The sequence below is a fragment of the Populus trichocarpa genome, chromosome 1 (assembly GCF_000002775.5).
Source record: "Populus trichocarpa isolate Nisqually-1 chromosome 1, P.trichocarpa_v4.1, whole genome shotgun sequence".
Lineage (NCBI taxonomy): Eukaryota > Viridiplantae > Streptophyta > Magnoliopsida > Malpighiales > Salicaceae > Populus > Populus trichocarpa.
In genome coordinates this window covers 12,894,425-12,921,941 of record NC_037285.2, presented here as the reverse complement: position 1 = coordinate 12,921,941, position 27,517 = coordinate 12,894,425, and the positions used below count along the sequence as shown (strand labels likewise).

Below are 27,517 nucleotides of genomic sequence, written 5' to 3'. Positions count from 1 at the left end.
ACGATACTACACAACAAGTTTTAGTTATATACTAGTTACATGACCCGTACGATGCTACGAGTTAATTTTTTTTGTATAAAAAATATTAAAAAAAGCTAAGATTTAAAAGTATTAGGTTTTTTTACAAAACTATATCCAAAAATCTTAGGTTTGACTACAACGCCTGATCCAAGAGTAATATTTATAAAATATTAAACTTGAAAGACCCAAGTTTAAGTGGGTCTGGCTGCAATACCAAACCCAATAGTCTTGGATACGGGGTCTAGCTGCAAGGTTGTGTCATAAAAGTGTGATACTTAAATAGATTAATTAAAAAGAAAAAAATAAAGAAAAAAAACCAACATGAAGAAAAAAACTAATGAAGAAAAAGAAAAAAAATCTGAATTAACTGAGTTAACCTGTCAAACCTGAGATCCGTGTCATGAAAGTCTGATAACTAAATAGAAAAAAAAATTAATATCAACAAACTAAATAAAAAAAAGTTAATTAAAAAAAAAAGAAGGCATCAACCTTTTCACTGTGGACTGTACTGTGCAGTTCACAGTAAAAGGCATAAAAAGAAAAAAAAAGCAAAAAAAAAAAAAAACTAAAAGCATCAGCCTTTTCACCATGGACTGCATACAATATTAAAAGATGAAATTGAAAGAACAAAACAAATGAGGAAAAAGAAAAACAATCTGAATCAACTGGATTAACCCGTCAAACCTGGGATCTGTGTCATGAAAGTCTAATAATTAAACAGAAAAATTTAATATTAAGAAACTAAATTAAAAGAATAATTACAAAAGAAAAAAAAAAGAAGGAAAAAAAAACAAAAAAAATAACTAAAGGCATCAGCTTTTTCATTGTGAACTGCATTGTGCAGTCTACAGTAAAAGGCTTAAAAAGGAAAAGGAAAAAAACAAAACAAAACAAAGGCATACGCCACGGGTTATTTATTTTCTTGCATAAAAAATATCAAAAAAAGCTAAGATCTAAGAGTGTTATGTCTTTCTGCAAAGATATACCCAAGAGCCTTTAGTCTAGCTGCAACGCTTGACCCAAGAGTAATATTTATAATAATATTAAACTTACATGACTCAAGTTTAAGTGAGTCTGATTGCAACATCGGACCCAAGAGCCTTGGATGTGGGTCTGGCTGCAAGGTCGTGTCATAAAAGTGTGATAATTAAAAAGATTATTTAAAAAGAAAAAAACAAAGAAAAAAACCAACAGGAAGAAAAAAACTAATGAAAAAAAAGAAAAAAAAATCTGAATTAACTGGGTTAACTTTTCAAACCAGGTTAACCCGTCAAACCTTAGATTCACGTAATGAAAGTTTGATAACTAAATAGAAAAAAATTTCGACGGCTGGGTTAACATGTCAAGCTTGGGATATGTGTCATGAAAGTTTGATAATTAAATAGAAAGAAATTTAACATTAACAAACTAAACTAAATGAGAAAAATTAATTAAAAATAAAAAAAATAAAATTCCGGGTTAACTCGTCAAACCAGGTTAACCCGTCAAATTTGGGATCCGTGTCTTGAAAGTCTGATAACTAAATAAACAAAATTTACCATTAACAAACTAAATTAAACAAAAAAAATTTAAAAGGAAAGAAAACAAAGAAAAAAGCAAAAAAAAAAACTCATAAAGGCATAAAAAACAGAAAAAAAAACAAAAAAACAGAAAAAATGAAAAAACAAATATTATAATATAATATAATAATAATAATAATAATAATTATATATAAGTATAATTAAAAGGCGTGGGGAAGCTACAGTGCTTTCCCCACGCCTTTTAGTATATTGTTAACTAGTGTATAATACACTAATCTTCTTCTTCTTTTTAATTATGGATATACTACGCGTCGGGGAGTGTGCCACATGCACACTGTCCTTTTTCCTTTTTTTTTTTTATATATATATATTTAATCAAATATCAAATTGTCATTCCTCTAACTTTATAATCATAAAAAACTATTATGAAAAGATAAAAAATCTCATTGACTCAAGTTTATTTATTTTTTATTTTTAATGGTATTTTAATTATTTCATTGTGTTTTTTAATTTTTTTTATATTTGATCAAATAAGAAATCTCCCTTTATCTTATATTATAATTAAAAATAATAATTGTTCAAATATAAAAATAACCCTTGACACGATTTATATTTGTTTTTGCTCTTAAAAGTAATTTGATTGTTTTATTGTATAATTAAAATTAAAAAATATTTATTTGTTTTAAATTAATTTGATAATAATTAATGAATTATATGAAAATACCTTAATAAAATTGATGTTAAACTTTTTGAGCAAAGGAAAATAATCATTATTACAATGTTTCAAGAAACAATAACCCTAAGTCTAGAGCTACGATGCAGGCTTTAGCTTTTTGTAATAGTTTCGAATTACGTGATCATTTATAGTAATTTCTGATATATTCGGGATACTTATATGCCTGAACAGACAAAGTGTTCATGCCATCCAGGCAAAGATGTTCTTTCTCTAGATGTAAATCCGATTTCCACTTGAATAATATTGACCTGCAATTCATCTACTCATAATATCAATCCATCGCTATCAAGTACATTTATCTCATAATAAACAATCTCAGAAGCAATTTAGGGCAAATGAATGGATCAAATTGCCTTTTTTCTCATAAAACTTGCAAAGTTTTGTGGCTATGTAAAGAATAAAAAGGTCTTAAGGTTCAAGTGCTTCTTCTTCTTCTTCTTCTAGGTCTTCTCATTTTTATATATTTCTCATCTTTTTTGCTTGGTCTTCTCTGCTTATATACATGCATGCATCTCCTTTGTCGTTTGTTAACCTTTAATCCAATTAAAAGGATTTATTTTACAGGTTTATCAACCATCTTCATCTTGAGTTAACTTTCATTCAGGCCACCTCATTCACTTCATCACTTTCGATCTTTTTAAATATAATTCAACTACTTCTTGATTTTCTCCAGGTTTGAGTTCGACAACATGAAACCTGGGCTTTGGAGAGAAGTGTGACCATAGAGATGCGAAAATAATGAAAATGGATTTTCTCGCTCAAAAAAAAAAAAAAAAAAAAAAAAGAGCAAATTCAACAATCGATACATTTATTTTTGTTTTAAGATTTAAAAAAAAAAAGTTGAAAAAAAATGCCTACGAAGCCCATAACCTGCAAATTCCTCAATCTCTCACTTGTACAAATGTGACACCTAGTTGTGAAATGGAAGCTTGCCGCTTGAATGCATTTTGCAAATAAGTTATTTCGTATATTGGAAATTATATTTTTTCCTCTTGAAAAAAAAATTATAATAATTATTATAATAGATTTCTTATTATTTATACAGAAGAGGAAAATATAATAGCTGGTATAGTTAATAAATTGACACAGCTATATCCTTTTTTTATGCAGTAGCGATTGTTTTTCAACGTGTTTTTTATTCGAAAATGTATTAAAACAATTTAAAAATACTAAAAAAATTAACCTAAAGCAATTTTTTTAAAATTTTAATAAAAAAAGATTAAAACACAGTACCAAACATTCAGGTCACGCCAATAACTATCTAATTACCCTTAATCTCTACTCAAATAGCTATAAGAGTAGAAAATATAATAACCAAGTCTTCTGAGTAGTGCCCAAATGGATATGTCCAAAAATTAACGTTGACGCAGGCCACCCAATTCTTGACATAGCCAATAACCATGAGATTGGTCAACCCAAAAGGTCATATCTATGCATGGAGCTTTTCACCATTTGTGTCTTCCCCTCGCGAAATGGCGATATTTGTGGCGACTTTTCTTGTACGGTTTGAGAGGTATTTAATTGGATAAGAAATCCTCAGCTAATATTATGAATATTATAAATTTTAACTAGTTTTTAAAGATTTTAATTATGGGAGTGATTATATAAAGAAAATATATTAGTAATATTAATATATGTTACTTGAGGAAAACTATATTATTATTATTATTTTATTTGTAGGTGTTATGGTTTGATAATATTTTTAAATTTCATTTGCCTACTATAACGGGTTTGTTAGATAAATAACCTCTAATTTACTATTTTAAAAAATTTGATCTAGAAGGTTTCGGTTTAAAAAAATATTAAAATAAAATAATGTGATTCCCTTCTAGATTTAATTTATTAGCCTACTATAACGGGGGTTTATCAGATAAATAACCTCTAATTTACTATTTTAAAATTTTGATCTAGAAGGTTTCGGTTTAAAAAAATATTAAAATAAAATAATATAATTCCCTTTTTAGATCTAATTTATTAGCCTACTATAATGGGTTTATTAGATAAATAACCTCTAATTTACTATTTTAAGAATTTGATCTAGAAGGTTTCGGTTTAAAAAAATATTAAAATAAAATAATGTAATTCACAGCTCATGCGCTGGATGGATCTGAAATCAGAAATCCAACTAGATTTGGTGATTACTGAAATTTCACGCTTTCCTTTGATATTTTAAATGATGATGACTCTTGTAACAAGGGACACATGTTAAAATAACCCCAATTATGGTATTTTAAATGTAAACAAAAATGGGGGAAGACAATTTGAATTCATCTGCATCTCCATCTGCATCTGCATGCCCCACAGCATTAAATACTTGATTTACGTGCATTTATCTTGGACATTATCATTTCACAAGTCTTATCATATAAAACTAACCTACCAAGTTACATGCAGACAGAGGAACAAGTCACCTGGAAGATCCATTAATTCTGTACAGGTAGATTTTGACTAATCAGACAGATGATCGAATATTTAATGCGAAACCTTCCTTACAGCTTCAGATCAGGTTTGCTTTAATTCCCGTTGTTTTTGCTTTAAGGTTCAACTTCTAGAAACTAAACCAAAACCAAGATATCTATAGAGTTTTAGTTTTGTTGGCGATGGTATTGTCAGCAATCCGCCATGAAACCCGGCTGATATCTTTCTTCAGATTCATATGCACTTAAAAAATAAAATAAAATAAACAATATCTTTCTCAAGGGCTTTATGCGTCTGCCCGTGGTCTTGTTTATGAAGCATGATATCCTATCCTACATCATGCTCGCGTAAATATACTTGAGGCTGAAAGTTAAAGCAAAACCTTTTGTGGCAAATGAATGAACTTCCAGACTAAAAACTAACCCTTGACGCATTCCCAAGTGATAAAAAGATGTCATCAACGGGCCTTGAGTGCACCAGCTCTTGATGTGGATTGAAACGATAGCTATGAAATACACTTGCAGTAAACGAATTTAAAGGGGTCGTATTTCAGAGATAAGAATTAAAATGCAACCACTGGCTAATGTTAGGGAGAGAAAACAGACGAAAAAAAGAGGATTGATAATGGAGTTTATATATCTTGCAATTTAATTACGTGTGGAAGGTGGTCCTAGAAAAGAAGACGAAGAAGATGACCTCGAGCTCAAGTTTTAATTAATTTGAAGGGAGTACTACTGGGGGATATCCAGTGAATTAATACAGTGTTAACATCCAAGAAAAACCTGGCTGATTTCAGATATCATAGTAGTGTCACTAGCTGCCGAATGTTCTCTTGGTCCATCTGTGTTAATCTTGAAGATTTTGATGATGGTCGACTAAGAAAAATCTTAGATTTAATAGCATAGCTTATTCTCCCATTGTTTTGTGATAATCTCAACTCATCTATGAACATGCTATGTTATAAATTCAAAAGAGTTTTGTTTTTCGCATAAAAAAGAAACCCTAGATCCCACCATGGTTACCCACTCTGCATTGATTACGATGATTTCATGTATCACACAAATATTTCTGTTAGAAAAATTATCGGAACACTAATTGACACCCTTGCTAAAATGCAGACTGATAAATAATTATCCTAATACTTAATTATGAAATGGAATAACTAATATTGGAACATTTGCAAAAAGGGGTTGATAGAAAAACAATGCTTATATCTCTAGTAATAATACTATTATTATAATAAATTTCCAATTAATCAGTATTTATGCATTAAATTTGCTTTCATCACAGGCCATGAACACTTTGGATAATAAATAAAAAGAGCTTGAGATTTTTATTCCTCGCACATTATTCCAGATTTAACCTTTTAATATAATCGTTAAGGAGATTGCATTCTAATGGATGAGCGTGATTTATACATGTTAATTTTTGTTTAAAATGTATGTTTAAAAGAATAAAGATAAGGTGATGTAATTCAAACTCCGGTAGATATTAAATTTGTGAGTTTAATAAGTTAAAATAATTCAATATTTTTAAGTTCAGCTATGCTCTAATTAAGTCCAAGTGTATAGAGAACTGAAGATCTTTTTAGATCTTATATTGGGCCATAAAACTTCACATGTTTTTTCTCGTGACCCTTAGCATAAAATATCAAGGTAAAAAATATTCATCTCTATGCACTCGTATATAAAAGTTTTATAAATGATCTACAACTTATTCCTCATTAATGATATGTAAGAGATATTTATTACTTTTTAATAATGTGTAAAAGATATTTACAACTTATCCCTCATTAATAATATATAAGAGATATTTATCATTTTTTAATAATGTGTAAGAGATATTTATCACTTTTTAACAATGTGTCAGAGATATTTACAACCTATCCCTCATTAATAATATGTAAGAGATATTTATCCTTCTTTAATGTATGTATTAGAAAAAAATTTTCTTGTTAATACTATAAGAGCAAAGTGACACCTCAGCCTTTTCTCCTTAAAAAAAAAGATTCATGAGTTATAAAAACTTTATAAATCTTTTAATGAAAAAAAAATCACAATCTCTAATTTTCAATTTATATTTATTTTCAGCATCTCTTTAAAATATCATTATGAATTTATTTTCAGTTATAAATTTATTTTCAGTATCTTTTTAAAATATCATTATTTAAAAAAAAAACAAAAAGTATTGAGTTAAATCTATCAATAATTTAAAATATAAACCAAAATATAAATCATCACATTATTTTGTGTCATTTTACTTGCATTTATTTGAGCAATTAGATTAATATTTGAAGCGTTAATGAGTTATAGCTTAATTAACATTATTATTATTATTATTATTATAGGATATCAAATTCAAAGCTGTGTTGTATAATTAAAAACCTTGGAACCATGAGGTGTTTTTTTTTTTAATAATGAGGACTGAAATAGCGATTACGGAAAACATAATTTATTACAGTGCATGCTTTTTTTTCCCTCCGTTTCTATATATACACTTAAAAGAAAAAACTCGAGTAAATAAAAAATAAAAAGAAAAACGGCAATTCAATTCTAATCAAATAACCAGTAGCTGTGGAAATCCCAACGACGGGTGAGGAGATAACGGAGACAATGGTGGCACGTTAAATACACCCTTTGAATCGCCACATATATCCCACGCAGCCGTACAACATGACGGCGTCAGCGGAACATCCCTCTCGGGTTCCTCTCTCTTAACCACTCGCATAACCCTCTTAACATCCTCTCTCTCTTCCGCGTCACACTCTCTAAGTCTTTTCCTTTCACCTTCTTCGTTGGCGCGTACATCACACCTCCCAGCTTCTAATGGAAAATTGAGAATCGCTTTCGACCCGCGCAGCTTGAAGGCAGCTCGATCATAGGCTCTGGCAGCTTCGAGAGCTGTATCGAAGGTTCCTAGCCACACACGTGAACCTCTCCGGTTCGGGTCCCGTATCTCTGCTGCGTACTTGCCCCATGGCCTGTGTCGGACTCCTCTGTAATGCTTTTTTTCTTCTACAGCAACACCAGAATTATCATCCACGGGTTGCGGGTTCGTGTTAGAAAACTGAATCCATTCGGATTTTCTGCTGGGCAGCGATATTTTCAATGACGGTTTCCGAGTTGGTTCAACTCGAGGCTTTGATTCTTCATAGAAGAAATTGTTGACTGGATGAGAAATAATTTGTGGTTTCACAAATTCGAACAAGTTACTGCTATTGCTGCTGCTGCTGCTGCTGCTTGGTTGGGAATTGAGGTGGGAGGTTGAATCGAGGGGTTTTGGCGTTAAGAGATCAATGATTTCAGGTTTAGCTTCAAACTCGAAGATATTGGTCTTGTTATCTTGAGCAGGGCTAAAATCGGAAGAGAATACGAAGAAATCAGGGCCAGGAGAATCTAAAAAATAAGGAAATGCAGTGGAAGAGTCAGAAGTCGAAGCCTGTGAGCAGCAGCCTGTAGTCTCATAAGTAGAAATTTCAGTGTTAGTAGAAAATTGACAAAAAGAAGCTGAGGAGGAGGTAGCAATAGGTGAAAGAAGATCGCCAAGCAAGTGGTGCTTAATGAACTCTAAGGCTGTTGATACATCAGTTGACATGTTGATCGAGCACAGCTTCAAGATTTCCAAGAACAATACAAGAGGTAACTCTTAATCTCTCAAGAAATGGGTACTCTCTCTTTTTCTGTAGGGGAGGAAACACAAAGGGAGATGGGGATGGAGTTGAAGGGGTGGTAGAAAGGGTATTTATATCCACATGAAATTGAAAAGGGGACTTTTCCACGGAGCTTCTTTGACCAAGGAAGGAACCCTCCTATTCCCGTTTTGCGGTCTCAATCTAATTCAGAGTCTTGATTCTGAACCGTTGGATTAGCCTTTTTTGTCGTTTACTGCTAGATGATTTGTTGTTATGTTTTTGAGTTTCCCGAGGCATTTTACCTTATCTGTAGCGTGTTTCTTCCTTCCTGGTTGCTTCCAAGAGTGCAGCACGAACGTGCCGGAGAAGTGATGCAAGTGGACGTATGAGTGGGGCGCTTGTTGGTCACTGTGATTAGTGTGATTTTTAAACGTATTTTGTATGAAAATATATTAAAATAATAATTTTTAGATTTTTTAAAATATTAATCCATTAAAATAATTAAAAAACAATAATAATATTAATTTAAAATTTTCTTAAAAAAACTTAAAATTTAAAAAATCACCGTCAAACCACACCAAACTGCTAAACAATGCCTAAAGAATAAGGACATTGCATTATGCGAATAAAAAAGGGTAATAATGAATTGAATATTGTTGAATTATTGATACATTGTATGAGTGGATGAGCTCTGATTTGGTCATATAATTTTTTTATTTAACTTGTTTGCGTCTTGAATATCTTTAGACCAATAATGTCCGCTCTGCGTGGATAACACATAAACAATTGCCTTTCCAACAAAAATACCAATGCTAAAACAATCTTTTCTTTTCTACCCTATAATCCTCTTGTTTGATGGAAAAGGTGTATGTCTACATATTAATCCCTATTTAAACCATTTGAAGTATAGGTCTATTTCATGACCTTGATGATTTTTTTCTTCTAATTTCAGCCCTTAAATCATAGGATATATTGATTGATACTCTTTTGTTATTTTTCATCCACCGTTTCCTTGCATAACTTGAAATTTGCATATATTTTTACTATTATAAAATGGAGGGGATTATGTTATAAATTATTTGGGTATACAAACAAATAAAGAGTTAATTTAGAAACCTGAAAATACTGTCTTTAAGGTATTTATAATTGCATAAGAAAACTCACGAGAAAAGTCCATCCACCGTAGACTCTATAAACACTTAATTTACAACACTATAGAAACTCACATTTATAAATACTTAGAAGGGATTGTTTTTTTTTTTTTCTAATGTAGGATATAAATCATTTTCTATTTATTCACTTACAAACTGCACCAATAAATTATGTTAAAATTAATTATGAAATGATAAAAAAAGCCAGCCTCCATCAATAATATAATAATAAAAGAAAGATAGTTTAAACCCATAATTTACCCTTATGTTATCCTCAGTACGTCAATTTAACTAATATTATTAATTAAATCAATTGGATATTAAGGATATTTGATAATGAGATAGAGGTTGAATTTCAAAGTACTTATTGCTCAGAAATAAATTAAAATAATTTTTTTTATATTAACACATCAAAATAATCCACAAATATATATAAATAATTAAAATAAAAACAAAATTAAAATTTAGCCGAACTTGGTTTAGGCTGCGATCCCAAATGAGAGCATTGTAGTTAAATAAGATAAATGAAGCCCCTTCACGAGATTTTTCGATTTATTAATGAACATATAGGATTGATACTTTCTACCTTATCATTGACTTGGAAAAAGAGAGAGTCTAAATAGAACATTTTCATGTGGAAATTGAAAAATAAGTAACATCTATTTTGACTTCATTAATGTGACTTCATATTAAAACACATTCTTGAATATTTAGGCATAGATTATAGTATTGTATAAGCACAAGCGCGCGCGCGCACGTTGTTGTTGAGTGCATTGCTTATGATGCTTCTACTCGGGCTGTGATGGATGAGATGACTTGACTGAGCAGTCTAATTTTCAGAGCAGTCTACATATATTTGTCTAATGGAGCATGACTCTACCTAAAATATTCCTGTTGAAGATCAAAGTCATCTTAAAAAACAAAAATAAAAAAAAAGAATTGGAGGGCCGTTTAACTGGTGGACGACCTCTCAAAAGAAGTGGCCGATGACAATATATTGCTGAAATTTACCTCCCCGGAATCTGTTGTGCACTCCTTCCCTGAAGGCGTGTTTTGACCGTTAAGTTTCTCTGAGCTAATGGATTTTCTTTGATTGTTCCAAACAGAATTCATGTCTCGGAGCATATTAGAGATGCTGGCAAGATAATACACAGGCGCCTTGGGCATAAAGAATTTTATAGCAACATTCATGCTGTTTTTGCAGAGAGATGAGGTATGCCAATGCCCTCAAGGCACCACCATTTAGCTTTTCTACAAAAAACAATTCCCATGTCATACGTGCATGTACACAATATGATCTTACTTAGAAAAAACAAACAATAATATTCTCAAATTTACAGAGATGGAGATTGTTATGGAGGATGATAAGGGGTCCGAGTATGATTTTCTGAATTTTGTGATGTGTAGAAAAACTGAGGATCTTGAATCAGTGATTTATTTGACGATTTCATGAAGATCTTTAAGAGGGAGTGAGGTGGAGATGGCTGGCTCGAATTGGTCGACTAAGCCCAATAGGCCGGCGTTATGGAGAACGATTTCTTAATGAGCTATTTCTTCTCCTAATTGTAATTACAGAAGAAAGCCCGACCTGCACACAAGTAACCAAGCCCAGTCCAACAACCACCTACACGGCAAACATCATCCACCCGGAGCACCATTTGTTCTCCAAACGGGGCCGTTTCAGGAACTGGTAAAACTCTCTTGCTTTGCTCCCCCCTTTGTTGATGCTCTTGGTAATAGTAATGATTAATGTTATAAAAATATAGGAAGATTATCTTGATTTTTGCATCATTTTAGTGCGATTATGCTTTATTTTTATCTTTTCAAAAATTACTCTGAAAGTTAAAATTCGAGTTCTGATTATAAAAAAAAAAAAACTAAAATATGTCATTTGGTTTTTTTTTTATATATTTTTTTTATGTTTTTCTTTTTCCTTTTCTTTTTTCCCCTTTCTTCTCCTCTTCTTTTCCCCTCTCTCGGAGCATTGAACACAACCCACTTCTTTGATCCTAGTTTCAATCACGATGATGCCTGTGTTCAGTTCATTTGATGCCCTATGTATAGAATCATTTGGACAGAAGTAATTCAAATTGGACTTCTTGATCTTAAATATTAGAGATCTTTTTATTTATAAATTTAGGTTTCGTGATTTGATATAAAAAGACACTCTATATTGGATTTTGATGAAGTTGTTCATGTTTTTTTGTTTTTGTTTTTTTATTGATATGTTTAAGAAGAAGATGAATGTATAAGGGAAAGATGAGGCTCTTGTGATATATTTTGTTGATGTATTTGCAGTATTTGATAAAATTTCTAGAGAAAAATTGTAAATTTGTAATAATATTTCACTTGGATATTAAATCAATTGTAGTAGTATTTTTGTAATATTTTTGATTTTTTTTATTGATTGAATTTATATGCGTTTAAGTCGGTATATAAAATATTATCAATTATACAAATAATTAGATTTAAAGTGTAATTTTTAAAAAGATGAAAATAAAGTATTATTGTTTTCGGAGAGATGGGGTAATTTTTTCTAAGAATATTTAAATAAATACAATATAAATACACATATAGTTTGTGTGAATGGTCTATTGATTTAATTTCATTATAATTTATATTTTTATGACATTATTTAAATCGAAGGTAAAATATTCTAATAGAATGAGATTATTTTACCTTACTTTAATATTCTTGTACTGTTACTAGATGACCTTTTAGATAATTTTAGCAATAATATCATTAAAAACTGAATCAAATGATAACAAATCTTCATATATCTTTTTGATGACTCTTTCATTTCCTTCAACAAAAATCAAAATATTATAGAACACACATAAATCCTTGAATTTTCACTATGTTTTTTTTTTCTAGATAATAAATCTTTTTGACTTAATTTCTTTCTTTTTCTCAAGATTTCATTTTTTTTATACCCTAAGGTTGCTAAAAAAATATCCTCAAAGAATGCCCGGAAATTCTCAAAGCTTTGTTATATTTTAATTTTTTTTAATTTTTTCGAGATGGCTAATTCTTATCGTTTTTTTTACTTAATTTCTTTATTTCCTTTAAGTTTCATCTTCTTTTATGTCTTAAGGCTGGTTGGAAATCTTCATTAATATTTGAAATATATATATATATATAAAATGATGAAGTTTTAAAAATTCAAGTAGCTCAGAAATATAGTTTTTGGATTGGATTATCGATTAATTAATTAATCATAATAATTTCATTTATTTTCCCTAACTAAGAGGGTTGGTAGCCTATACTTGATGTTTGGCAGATCAAGGTATACCAACATAATCTTGTTAAGAGTCTATTGTTTATCAAATTTATAGCCCTTAGGCTCAATATAAGAATATTAAATTTAATATGTTATTAGATTTATATTATTAAATTTATATTATCTTGAGTTTAGTTAACAGCTGAGTTAAATTATAATAAATTTAAGTAATATAAAGCTCATATTACCTTGAATTTTGTTCAGAATTGAATGCAAACATTCTAGATCTGATATATTATCAGGCTAACGTTATCATATAATTTTTTTTTACTTGTATAATTACATCCATGGTTATAGCAATATGTATAGATAAATATTCAGAAAATCATATTAAAAAAGAGTCAATTTCTGTTGTCTGTACGTATTCGTTAACATCTGTTCGCTGTAACAATCATTACTCCTCTCGCTGTAACAATCATCATCATCAAGCTTGCAATATGCCATTGAATCAAAATCGCTATGAGCCACACACACACATTAAATTAATATTTATAGCACATCAATGAAGAAGGATTTGCTTGCAACACGGCTGCATGGCACTATCATCTTTCCATAATGTGAAAGAGAGCTTCCAAGTAGCAAAAATTCAACAATGGTGACATTTGATTCTCGTGTGTGTAAGCAGCCATTTCTTTTGAATTCATAACGGGATTTTATAATGCTATTTTAAGATCAAAATCGTCTGTCAAGTCTCAACTTGACCCTATATTTTATGATTCAAAGACTTTCTTATCGACTGCAAACCTATCACGCCATTATTTTGCGTGGTCAAAGCCTTCACCTTTGTTAATTGAGCCCAGAGTTTCTATATTTAGCACATTCAATGTTCATGCATCAGACTAATCATTGAAGCTAACTAATTGGATAATTTCAAAGTACGTAGCTTGATTATAAGCGTGATTATGTATGTTTGTGTGTGGCAAGATTGTTCTGATGATTTAAAAAAAAGTGTTAGTCGAGATTGGATTTGTGAAGCACGTTTCTGGTGGTTCTTATTAATTTTCTCTCATGATTGAAGAAATTGGGGATATAAGATTATATTTCAAGCAATTGTATTTGTATATTTCAAATACATGAACTGATATGAATATGATGACGTTTAAGACAATACTTAAAAGACAAGAGTGCAGATTCATAGGCTAGTCAAGTCAAATGCAAGGCAAGAAGGATCCAGGCAGCCCCCTAGTTAAAACACGTGGTGAAGTTTCGATGGTTTTTTATGAGGAACTCTGAAAATAATTTCCAAGACAAAAACTGCTTGCATTTACTCTTTTGTCGTTTCACGAGAAATTTAGGGAGTTTACTGGGATTCTTAAAAAAATACTTTAATAAAATAACACTATATAAAAAAAATATTTAAAAAAATAATATAAATAAAAAAAATATTATAGAGACAGGTTAAAATTTTAATGACAACATCACTATTACTGTAAAACAAAATATTAGAAAAGTCGAATTCATCAATACCAAATAAGGTTACAAAAAATGAATGAAATGAATATATTATTCATTCAAAAGTGTAAAAGCTTGCTTATTTTTGAGCTACTCAAATAGTTCATTTCAATTATTATTGGTAATTTTTTTGATATCGTTGAATTTATCTCATTAAAATCTTATTAACAGTACTAGTGATTTTGTTATTGAAATTTTGGTGTGTTTTCAATTTTTTTTGTTTCTTTTTCTTTATTGAATGTTATGTTAGACAAATTTATAACTTGAAAAATTTATAACTCACAAATCATAAATATCATTTATGAATCTTTAAACTTTATTATTTTTTAAAATATGTTTTATAATATGTTATTTTATCAATTTTTTCTCTAGGCTAGAATTAAAAAAAATAATCAAAGTTCAGAGGTGCACGCATGTGTTGTTTGTTGGCACGTAGTGAGGAATCAAATAGGGATTGATTACTAATAGTGGAAAGTCAAATATTCTTCATTAAGAGAGAGAAAAGTTTGACGGAATCGGTCAGCTTCAACGTCCCTGTTTTGCTGATGTTCTTTGGGCAAATTTCTTGAAGGATGCGCCATTTTTTTTTTTATTAAACATCTAATGTGTTAGGTTATTATTATTTTTATTTAGTTCTTATATTAAGTGTTTGTTGATATTTGGAGTTGATAATTTATTTTAATTTATTTTTTATATAATTATTATAATATTAAAAAAATATCATAGAATTAGTGCTCGATTTCACAATAAAAAATTTGATTTTCTTGTTGGGATAAATTTAAAATAAAAGACCGGAATTTAAAAAAGATTCAAAGAAATAACCCTTTTGTTGTTTTAAAATAAAAAGGTGCTTTCAAGTCTTGTCTTTTTTTTTAAGTCATTAAAATTTTTTTATTCAAGTTTTATCCTTCTATATTGTGTTCATCATGATTTATGTTTGATATTTTTTTTTTATGTGCTAATCATTGTATCAAGTAATTGTCATGATATCTTGTCGGTGATTGATTTTTCAAAATAATGTTTGTATTCTTTATTTTTGAAAAAATTAAGAGTAAATGTATTAAAATTGAAGAATAGAAAAACACTAAAGCATGGAGAGAAGAATAACATAATCCAATCACAAAAATCAAGGCAATGAGAGAGAAAATGAGAGAAAAAAAAAAAGAAAGGAAAGAATAATAGGTAGTAAGAGCCACACAAACCTTTTTATGATACACAAACCCCAAGTAAGATGATTTCGTGATGATTTTAACAAAGTCAAACAAGAAATCAATCAGAGCTTAAAGAAAGGCTCATGTGTTGCCTAAAAGATGTAGACAACGTTTGTTTACGTTGCTGCTGCTGCGTTTCGCTTGAAATGCAGCTCCTGCATGTTTGGTTACCAAAAAAACGGGATTTACTGTTCATGGGCCCCGTCTTTTCTTGCGTTTGCAACGCAGCAACGATCGAAGCAGCTTTTGTTGCAACTGTGTTACAACACAGTAAACAATGGCACGCCTTGCAGCAGAGGGATAATCAGCCCTTCCCCTTCCCCTTCCCCTTCCCCTTCTCCAAAGCAGCTTGGGGCTGCTTTTGTTGCAACTGTGTTACAACACAGTAACAATGGCGCGCCTTGCAGCAGAGAAACATCCAGCCCTTCCCCTTCCCCTTCTCCTTCTCCTTCTCCTTCTCCTTCTCCTTCTTCTTTTTCTTCTTCTTCTTCTTCTTCTTCTTCTTCTTCTTCTGCACCATGTCTCAACTGTTCTGCAACGTGAACAGTGGAGCGCAGCTCCCTCACCACAGCCCAGGCCCGCCGCCCCTTCCCCTTCCCCTTCCCCTTCCCCTTCTTCTTCTTGTTCTGCACTTCTCCATGTCTCCACTGTTCAGCTACGTGAACAGTGGAGATCAGCTCCATTGTTAATGGGCCGAACCCGAACCTAAATGCATCGAACCGGTCCGACCCAAACCTAAATGCATTGAACCGGATGTGACCCAGTAAAATAAAAAAAATCTAAATTTTTTTCTCAATATTGTGTTTTATTTGAAAAACTAATGTTTCACATGATTCAATGGCACTACATGCCTACAAGTCAAACACAATTCCCTTTTCTTTTAGATTAGTCCCTTGATTTTTAAAAGCTTTTCAATTTAGTCCTAGAAATTTTTAATTGATTTTTGTTATTTTTTCCTTTAATATTGAGCCGATTGAGAATTGTACTTTATTTTTTTACTTTATTTTATGATCATTTATTTTTTTTAACGTATAATTAAATAAAAAATGGTTTCAGAAAAAAAAATACAAGACTTTATGGAGTCCATGACTCGGTTTGCGAGTTTGGTAGGGCAACCCGGGTTGCCACGGTTCATGGGTTTCACAGGGTAACCTTTTTTTATTTTGTGTGTTTGATGGGTTGACTCGGGTGACTCGATTCACGGGTTTGGTATATTCACCCACCTAATGCAATGTGTCTTTCTTCTTGTTTGGTTTTTTAAGGCTAATTAGGCCTAACAGGAGAGAAAATAAGAAATGAGAAAAGAAAAAGATATATTTTCCTATCGGGTTATTTTTATTGTGGTTGTGTAATCGTGTCTATGACTCAAGTTGTGAATCTCACTAGTTAACCCAGGTTGTTCGAGGTCAATACAATATGACTTTTTTTTAAAAAAAATTGTCTCCAAATCTTTTATAACTCTTTAATTTAGTCCAATATTTCATCCAACTCAAGGCAAATTAAGACCCATGTAAGGCTCATCTGGGAAGAAAATAAGGAAGGAAAAGGAAAGAGATAGATTACCCAAATAGGTTAGCTCACTGTAGTCGTTTTCATTACTAGAGTCGTAAACTTCACAGGTTAGCCCGTATCAATACAATATGTCATATTCCTTTTATTTTACTTCCTAAAATTTCCTCCCGATTTAATCCTTGGATGATCCATTGTTTTACATTCAAATTTGATTAAAAAACAGCGACATAAAAAAGTTTTTTATGCCAAATCATCATTTCAATGGGACAACCAATTTGTCTCTTGGCTTGTTAAGATCAAACGAGACACACAATAATTTTTTTTAATTTATTAATATATATGATAGATAATTAATTTTATCTAAAACACAGGTAAAGCTTTCAATTCACATTTTATTTTTTTCAAAATTAACAACACACATTTATATGTTTACATAGCGTAGTAAATAACAATGATCAAAACAATATTTTTTCTGACTTTTTTTTAAAGTCAATGAGTTGAAAGCCAGTTTTTTTCAGATCAGGTCTGAGTTTATCGGGTCAGTAGCTCAAGGTGGGTTTTTGACTTGGTCAGCTATGTTTTTTTTCTATTTTTTTCCAACATGTACTAGTTTAGGTCTCGTTTTAAAAGTATTTCAAGTTGACCAATCAAGCCATTCTACATTTTACAATTACGCCAATATTCATCCACGGGTAAAGAAAAGAGTTTTTTTAAAAAAAAAATCTTCAACACACAAATTTCTGAGGCTGGAAGTTCTAAGCTGTGCAAGCTGCCTTGAAAAAACTGTTGAATCGGGATTTTCGCTTGAATGAATAAAAAGACAAGTTGAATTAGCACACTAACATGAATTAGAGCTCCTAATGTGTTGACATCGGCTATTAATCGTAACTAATAAAGTGTCATTATGAGCTGGGGAACAAATTAGTATCCTTGCCTAGCCGACGAGGCCCAACTAGCCAATGTTTATCTTTGTAGCCCCAGCAAAATATTAAACTAAGGCCGCCGATCTTCGAATAATGAAAGATTGGCCACAAGTGGCAATATAAAAACAACACAAGCTAGTATATATATATATATAAAAACATTAACAAAGTCGAAAAGTACCATATCAAGAGGGCGAATCCTAATTAGATTTCAAAGCTAATCCTCCTTAATTAATATTAAAATGGTTAAAAAAAGGGGGCCACCCATATGAAGATAAGCACCTTCCTTGAAGGTGAGATAAAGAAGAGATGGAGGAAGTGCAATCCGATTATAATGTGCGTCACGTTCATGGATTGATTATCTTAATGGAACTTTGACTTTGTGGGAGACTTATCCTCATGCATTGAAAATCCAGCAAAGTGTCCAGGGCGGATGTATCTTTATTGCAAGCAGCAAGGTTTCTGTCTTTCATGCTTTTTTGGCCTCCCTGGTCGCCGATTAGTCGACCTGCCCCTCTGTTTCTATCATTTAAAAAAAAAAAAATATTTCTCTTCTTTCTTTTCTTTTCTTGAAGGAGTTGATTTCTCCTCTTTTACTAACACCTCCTGTTCTTTCTTTCTTTTTTTCTTCTCAGGTTAATTGATTCACTATTATGACAAAAATACATCCTGCTGTAAAGTCAACTAAAAAAGAAGACATGATAAAACTTAAATAATTGAAAACATGGAATACAACAAAAACAAAATAAATGAAACCTTGAAAAAACTATAGTTATTAAATTGGGCCGACCTAACATATCGCTTCAGTAATTCACTAGCCAAGTTTATTTTTTTTTTTTTAGTTTAACGTGGGTGTCCGGGCTAGCTTGCGCGCACCTCGACTAATCCCACGGGCCCTGAAGTTAACGATCATGTAAGTCTCCAGTGGCCATCATATGAACAACCACAGGGCTCGAATCTGAGACCACAGAGGGAGCAAACCTCTTGGTCCCAAATTTTTACCACTGGACCACCACCTAGATGGTTAGCCAGGTTTATTTTTAATTGGTTTGGAGTTTGCTGAATAAAACTTGGTTTAATCTAATCAAATATAATTAACCTGATTGACTTGATCAAATCCTGTTGAGACTTAACTAGGTCAACTCTTAGGATTTTTTTTTTATTTTTGTTCTAAATAATGTTGTTTAAAGTTGACACAATCAATCTATGACCCGAGCATTAAATCAGGTCAAATCCCTAACTAGATGTGATAACTATAAAGAAAAAAACAATGGAAAACTTATATATTGTTGTTGCACAAACATATTTATGCTGCGAACAAGAATTTTTCTTGTCTTTTTTAAGGTTTTCAAAAATTAATCCCTTTTTTTTTAATTTTAAGGGTTGTTTTTGTAATAAAAGGCGATGAAACGTGGATATAATACATGAATATATAAGATTTTAAGTAATTGATTTTTGTGGGGTTTGGATATTAATTAGGGAGGCATGCCCATCCATCCTCGTTCCCAAATCTCACCTTGTACATTGATTCCTAAATTTATACAAGGAAAAAATGTTCTGCATTCGAAGCAGGTTATGTTGGAACACCAAAGAATGAGAATTTTGTTAATTGCCTTTATCAATTTATTGTTTGCATGATTAACGTGCATCAACCTAGCTAATGAATAAAACCCAAAAAAAAAAAAAAAAATTAACCAATGAGCTAAAGCATATAAATAAGGCTCTCTGTTGGTGTGAAATAATTACATAAAAAGACGAGGAAAAACTCATCCATATAAAAGAAATTAAGAGAAAATCAATAAAATGAGGATTGGCTCCGACAATCCAAACTAGGGTTTAATTTGTTGAGAGAGAACGAGAGAGGAGAGGAGAAGACCGAAGGCTCTTGGATTTTACTTGTTAAAAACATAGCAGTAATGCTACTTTTACTAAACATCGTAAGGATCTAGAGCTTGGATGAATGAATCTAGCTAGTTGCATGGTTCCATAAGTTCCACACGATGGAGGTTTTAGAAAAACTTCTTTAATTTGATTATATTAATTAGTGTTGTTCTAAAATATTAATAGTACTGAAGCCTTTCAATTTTCCTCTATAAATCTAGATGATTTACTTTCTTTAAGAACGATGACCATCCTTCCTCTCCAAGTGGGCATGGGGCACGAGCGAGTATTTTAAATGGTTGTATTCTAATTTACATATATCATGTTCACACACTAGTTATTTTAAATGATTTTATACTGTGGTTTTCTATATCATTTAACAAAAGAAATTAATAGTTCTTAATTTGGGTGAAGTCTTAATATATAGTTTTTTCTAACATTTTTTTGCATCGAATATCTCATTGGAATAATGTTCTATTTATTTATTTATTTGATATGGTTTTAAATTCACATTCAACTATATATTCTATTTATTTTTTTCAAGTTTTTCTTAGACTTTATTTTAATTTATTTAAGACTTTATGTAAGGTTGGAATTGTTTTTCCTATATCTTTTACAAGTTTATATGTTTGCTTAATATATATGTAGCTTCTTATAATAATCACAAGATTATCATATATTTTTTATATGTTTGCATGATTATAAACTAAATAAATATACTTATTTATTTAATCATCTAATTATTTTGTTAGAATGATTATCAATTTTGTTTTGTTACCATATTTTGTTTAAGAGTAAACTTAAATAAGAAGAGTTATTAGAATATTAAGAGACTCGTTGAAGAAAGTCTTTAAGCATTTAAGTGAAGAGTAATAAAATCTTAAGAATAAAGAATTAACTCTTGATAATAATAAAAATTTTAAATTAAGTATTTTTAAGTACTCTAAAATAGTTTTATTTAAGTATAATTTCAATATTTGTTTACTCTAAAATAGTTTTATTTAAGTAAAAACATTATTTTTAGATTAAAAAAAGGGTTAAAAAAACAATTTCAATTACATTAGTTAATAAACACTCACTCTGTCTCCTATTTTGTAAAAGAGGATAGATTGTTCTTAAAATAAACTAAAAGGGCCAAAAAAAGAAAGGCAGTGACAAAAGAAACACGTAAAAAACTCGGCGATTACAAGGCGGGCAAATGGACAAGGAAAGAGACAAGCAACAATTTGCTGCTCTAAGACTGAATGACATCATCCCTCTCCTGTAAAAGACCCCAACAAATCTCGCGAAGTTTAAACACGTGACGAAAACGAAACCCAGCCCACCACTTATTAAATTAATAATTTCCTCAACTTTCCTAAATGGTAAATACACGCATCGTTCTCCCTATATATGCCCCCAGAATTCCTCCCCAGAAAAGACTTCAACAAAATCACTACATCATCATCAGATCAAAATCTCTCCCTCTGCCTACACAAGTACGAGTAAAAATGTACGGAGAGAACTTTCTTGATCAGTCCGATTATGCCTTTCTTGAATCTGTTCGCATGCATTTGCTAGGCGAACCTACTTCTCCTACCACTGCCAGCAGCTGCTTTAATCCAGCAAGTACTAACAGTGCAATGTCAGCAGCAGCAGCAACCACCCCTGCTACTTGTACTCCAGTCCCTGTTTATTGCAGGAGCACAAGCTTCAGCAGCTTGTACCCTTGCTTGACAGAAAACTGGGGAGACTTGCCACTCAAAGTCGATGATTCTGAGGATATGTTCCTTTACGGTGTCCTCAGCGACGCCGTCACCGTTGGGTGGGTCCCATCACTCAAAACCGATCAATTCATTGAGCCCAATCTTCCAGCGGTGAAGTTAGAACCCTCTGAGAACTTGACGATATCCCCTCCGCGCACGGAGGCTCCGATAGCTGAGCCGGCGGTGGTTCCGTCCAAGGGGAAGCATTACCGGGGTGTGAGGCAGCGGCCGTGGGGGAAGTTCGCGGCGGAGATTAGGGACCCGGCGAAGAATGGGGCCCGGGTTTGGTTGGGGACATTCGAGACGGCGGAGGATGCAGCGTTGGCTTACGACCGTGCTGCCTATAGAATGCGTGGGTCGAGGGCGTTGTTGAATTTTCCGTTGAGGGTGAATTCCGGCGAGCCTGCCCCGGTTAGAGTGACTTCGAAGAGGTCATCGCCGGAGCGGTCATCGTCGGTGGAGAGTGCGTCCCTGAAGAGGAAGAAGGTTGGTGGCACGGCGGGCACTGCTACAGTGGTGCCTCAAGCTGGGTTGGAAATGAGGAATGGGGTTGGGTGTCAAGTGGGTACACATGGCGAACAATTATTGGTTATCTAGATAATGTAGGAAAGTGAAAAACTCATAACAATGTGGGAATTCCCATAATTTTGAAATTGTGAGGGAAGGGGACCAAAAGAAAAAAAGCAATCCCCATTGGGATAAAAGGGATGTTTGATTTGTGAATAGATTTTTGCTATTTAATTTATTTAGACGAAATCTTTCTTGGAACGAAAAGAGAAAACATATCATTTTTAATATTTTTGGTCCACATTTTATTTCTTAATTTCATTTGCTTAATTGTGTATTGTTATAATTGAGTTAGAAACTTCAAAATGATGAATGCATAAAATTAATCAATTAATTTTCACATCAGAGACATGGAGATTATTTTTAAGGAGATTACAATAAATTAGGTTATGCAAATACTCGTACGATTTTAGCTAAAAAATTAGGTTTTGTAAAATTAATTTTTTAAATTTGTTTAGAAGTATAATTTGCTGTTGTTTTTTTTTTTTAAAAAAATGATAAAATAATATAGGTAACTATAAACAGAAGCGTAATTAAAAAAAAAACACAAGAAAACATCCCATATATAAAGAATAAATGAATCAATTATTCATGTTAAAATATATAATTAAACAAATGTCATAATTAGCTAAATTCTATAAGTTATTAGTCCTGACAAAATAAATACTACATCATTAAATAATTAAAGCCAATGTCATGTCATTAAAAAAACACACACTCTCTTTCAAAATACCTTTTCTCTATCCTTTTCAAGAAACTCTTAAAAGATTAAAATCCCTAACAAAAAAATCAAAGTATACAAATGCTTGAACTATAATTCTCCATCTACCCTTGCAAATCCAACTCCTAATTCACACCCTTGTTAATCAACAAGAAAACCCATCAAAAGTTTATAGTTTTGATTTCAATTCTTATTTTTTTTTTGTACATCATAAATAAAATAAGTAATATAATTATTAAAAATTATATTTACATTAGAAGTATATTTACATTAGAAGTTTATATTAGAATAAAAGTACAATCTTTTTATTTTATTTCAACTTCTTGTATGACACCGTTGACCTAACCGTATTTTCACTTTTGTTCTCTTAATTTAATTAAAGATTTAATTAAAGTAAATTTATTTAAAATTTGAACCCAGTTCCATGTTTGGTTAAGGTTGAATTCACTTTTATTCTTTCTCTTTTCTAACTTATTCAAATTAAAAAAAAGGATAATAGTCAGAAATAATACAAATAGGGATCAGAAATGTGATAAATATCACGAAAAAAAAATAGATACCATCTATACCCAAATCAAAATAGATGTTCTCATAAAGAAGCCATCGAAGGCTTTTTCTTAGTCAAATTTTTGCTTATAATTCTAATTTACTGATGGCTATTCCTTCTTTCTATGATTTGTGCATAAAATCAGCATACGCATACCATTTTTACATCAACCAAAAGAGTATTGAAATAGAAAAATGTGAAGAGGAATAGATCAAGTTAGAGATGGTGAGAAAGAGTTTATTAAAAGAGAGGGAGAAAGAGTGTAAAAAAAAAAACAGAGAATATATTTTTAATGATATAATATTGTTTTTAATTGTTTAATAATATGACATTTGATTTAATAGAACCAAGCTCTAATTTATATAATTTAACTAGTTATAACTTGAATACTCTAAAAATTATCGTTCATCAAGCTTAAACAAGATCCTAATGCTTTTGTAAATTTCACAAATGCAAGGGTTAACGGTTAACCAATGTAAAAGTTATATTATATTGTAGATATGTTTTCACCGTATTTTTGTTAACTAATTATAGAATATACTATCTAACCTATCATAACTTCCTAACAATGATAGAAAATAAACCCAATCCAGCAATAAACCCGGTTCAAGACTTGAATTACGAGTGTTGACCAGATCACTAGATTATCTCGGGACAATCTTTTTTTTTTTATATATAAAACAAAACAATGTTGTTTTTGTTAAAATAAATAAATAAATAATTAATGTATTGTAACCTAATTTTTAATTGAGTTTTGCTAGATCAATAAGATCGTTGACTCAACTTAGATTTTTTACTTGATCATTCAATTTTTTATAATTTTTTTTTTAAATCTGGTCCAGTTCCAGTCTAGAATCAACACATCCCAGGTGTATTCATTAGGATAGATTTTAAAACAATGATTATAAAGATTGACTGAAGTAGAATGAAAAAATATACGAGAAAAAGTTAGCAATTAGCGCACTATCAAGGACACAAAAAGACTTCCCGCAGCATTCATTCTAGTTCTATTTTCCTTTGTTATCGGTAAAAAAGAAAAAAAGAAACCACACGTGTCCGTCTTGTCTAAGACAAGACAATTTCAAATTAATTCTTTAATGTGAAAATTATGTCTCTTATTTATCTAGTAAAAGCAAGTCGGGCGCTTGACGGTCTAGCTGCTGTGGTCAATCATGTAACTTGTTCCGTCCCTGTCCCGGGTTCGACCCTCTATGTGCACGCCTGTCACCCCCGCGGTGCCTTACCTGCTCCTGGGCTTGCAGGATGTCCAGTGGGCCGTGGGGAATAGTCGTAGTGCGCGTAAGCTGGCCCGGACACCCCACGTAAATCAAAAAAAAAAAAAAAAAGCAAGTCGTGTAACTGCGCATCCGATCACCTTTCCGATCTCGAAAAGCATTCTCATCCCTTTTCAGTTATATTTAAGAGACGAAAAGAATCGGGGAAAAAGACGAAGAAGAAGAAGAAACTGGCAATAAACCGCCACAACAAAACCAGGTCGCGTCAACACCGAACCACAGCTGTAGGCGCACGTGCACAGCAGAGCAAGCCAAGACGGTTGTACGGTCCAAGAGTTCATGCATGCAAGAGGGCATTGGGTATCTAACTATCTACCCCAAATCCTTTTGACTTTCAATCTTTGACTTGACCTACCATGCTGACCTCTCACCGAACGCAAGGGCATGGCCACACGAAGCTGGTCCATGGTTCTCTGGGTTTCAACCATTCAGAAAGCCCTAATATAATTTCGTTCACACAGACAGTCATGCCATTCGTACAATAAATATTAATAATAATTCTGTCATTGTTGATTGCAGCAAAGTCAGTCAAATTACCAAAAACAAATTTTAAAAGCAGACACGCCTGGCTTCTCATCCTATCCACAATACTTGCTGGAAGATACCAAGGTAAAAATAAACAAAAATTACTTACCACGGAGACTATGCTGTTGTACATTTGTACTAGCAAAATCCCAATGCCTCACCAGCGAGGTATCATGGAGATACGAGAAAAATCATCGTGCAAATCTCTGATATTTCCATTCATGGCCCCAGGAATTCCATAACTTGTTGGCACTCATCGCATATCCTTGCATGAGCCTGTGCAAGCGCTCATGCCCATTCTACGTTTCTAACACATAATAAAACGCTCTTGGCTTGCTTGAAAAAGTATATTTAACATGCATGCGGAATGATCATGAAAACTAGCATCCTTGAATTGAGATAAACATACCAATATGCACTAAATTTGAATAATTCTTCCCCACAACTGGCGTTAGACTTCATCATTTAGGGAGAAAATGGCGACAAATTCCCGATTCTAGGTGGGTAATTCCTAATTCTAGTATGCCATGAGCAAAAATTGGTTTACCACTGGGAGACACATTAAGGGTATACTGGCCTTCCTCGACTGTAATTGTGCTGAGACCGTCTCCTGCAATTTGGAAATTAACGAGATTAAATAAGTAAGACATAAAATGGAAGAGATGCAATCTGTGAGTCGACCAAAGAAAATCACTCTCTGCAGTAATCCAATAGACCATCGCATCATTCAGGCCACACCTCACTATAGTCATTAAACTGAAGTAAAACCCGATGGGCAAAGGTCAAACATGTAGAAGATCAGGTAGGGGACAGTGATTAAGCTGTAGTGTTTGCTAGCAAGGTTACCCGCACAATGCCACGGGCAGGCCAAACTTTTACCAACATAAAAAAGCACACCGAGGAGATAATAACCTGTATTAATTTGTGATAATTTGATTAACACGCGATCTGAGATATGAGATCGGAATAACTATGCACAAAAAAAAATTTCATAAAATTCAAGGTTTAACAACCTAATATCAAATGATGAACTTGAAAAAAAAATAAACATCAAAGAAAAACACTAGAGTCAGCTCGAGTTAATTTGACTAAAATATTAAGGGACAAAATTAAAAAAATAAATAAATCAAGAAATGAATAAAAAAAGCAATAAAAAATAAAGACCAAATTGGATAAAATAAATAAATAAAATAAAATATTGTAAGACGAAATTGAAAAACAAATCTTCAAAAAGCATAAAAATAAACACAAATAGCAATCAAAATAATGAGGGCTAAAATTAAAATAAATACAAACTAAAAGACAATTGATTTTTGAAAGGTCAAGAGCAAGTCCCTACGGCAGGAGAGAGAAAAGAGGGGGAGGAGAAAAAAAATCCATCACCGCCAGACTGTCGCACATTGAAATGCACGTTCCACACCAATTGTTGCGCCGCCACATGACATTTTAGGAGACATGACGGTTGGCTATTTTTGATCGTCGAACGCCGCCTCACGTGTTGCCCAAAGGGCGTGAGCAGCATCCAATCAATGATGTGTGCATAGCAGGCACCAACAACTTTATCTTTGTTATAATACTTATGATTTGTTAAAAGACTAATCTGCCCCTCATACAAACTGAGAATCATGGAAAAAAATACATGAGAGAATGACCAAAAAAGCTCCCGACAACATGTTTTGTTTTTATCTCTTTTAAGGGTAGTTTAGTCTTTTAAATGTTTTAACAAAAAAGAAAAGACCATGAAACCCCTTGCTAGCTAGGCAATTTTTTTTTAAAGGCAAATAAGTAATTTTACTATGGAACAAAAAAATTAAGATACCATTTTATCCCCCATTCAATTTGAAAATGCTAATTAAACCTCGTGAAAAAATCATTTTACCCTTACTTGGCTGTCACTATGGAGGGCAAAAACGTTAATTCACTATAGCCATTCACGGAGTCTTCCTCCACAGTGTTTTACTAAGGCTTTAGTTTTTTTGATAATTCTTTATTGATAGGAAGCATCAATGAACTTCAATAAGAAGTAGAAATGTCTATTACAATAATTGAATCAATGATTGGTGCAGATTCCTCCAACCAAACAGAAACATTCTAACAAGAGAGTGCCCAATGAGCCAGGACATGTGTTGCCCTGTTCCCATTTTTTGTATTTTCTGTATGAACCAACTTCGACCATATCTATCATGTCGTTGCAATACTCAAGTGAACTCGTATAAGATAAAATCAGAAAGATTTAATTAAGAAACAAGGTCATAGTGCCACTTTCTGTTTCATTAATTATATGCCTATGTCATGCCCACCAATGTCATGGATCAAGCTGGTTAGAGCTGCCAGTTATAAGAAGTTAGACAACCAGCTTACTTTGCAATATTTAAGCCACA

The 27,517-nt window shown here is 32.0% G+C and overlaps 2 protein-coding genes across 2 annotated transcripts; one reads left to right on the top strand and one right to left on the bottom strand.

Annotated features, from left to right (window-relative positions):
• Positions 1 to 7,130: 7,130 nt before the first annotated feature.
• On the bottom strand, positions 7,131 to 8,416 carry LOC18094585 (ethylene-responsive transcription factor 6). Its single transcript, XM_006368917.3, has one exon. The coding sequence runs from the start codon at positions 8,287 to 8,289 to the stop codon at positions 7,252 to 7,254; it is 1,038 nt and encodes a 345-aa protein (XP_006368979.2). The 5' UTR covers positions 8,290 to 8,416; the 3' UTR covers positions 7,131 to 7,251.
• Positions 8,417 to 21,147: 12,731 nt separating this feature from the next.
• Positions 21,148 to 22,278, top strand: LOC18094584 (ethylene-responsive transcription factor 2). The gene has a single exon (XM_006368916.3). The coding sequence runs from the start codon at positions 21,227 to 21,229 to the stop codon at positions 22,076 to 22,078; it is 852 nt and encodes a 283-aa protein (XP_006368978.1). The 5' UTR covers positions 21,148 to 21,226; the 3' UTR covers positions 22,079 to 22,278.
• The last annotated feature ends 5,239 nt before the right edge of the window (positions 22,279 to 27,517 follow it).

What these genes read in the sequence shown, in the direction of transcription:
- LOC18094584 (XM_006368916.3), top strand. Translation starts at nt 21,227, where the DNA reads ATGTACGGAGAGAACTTTCTTGATCAGTCCGATTATGCCTTTCTTGAA.
- LOC18094585 (XM_006368917.3), bottom strand. Translation starts at nt 8,289, where the DNA reads ATGTCAACTGATGTATCAACAGCCTTAGAGTTCATTAAGCACCACTTG.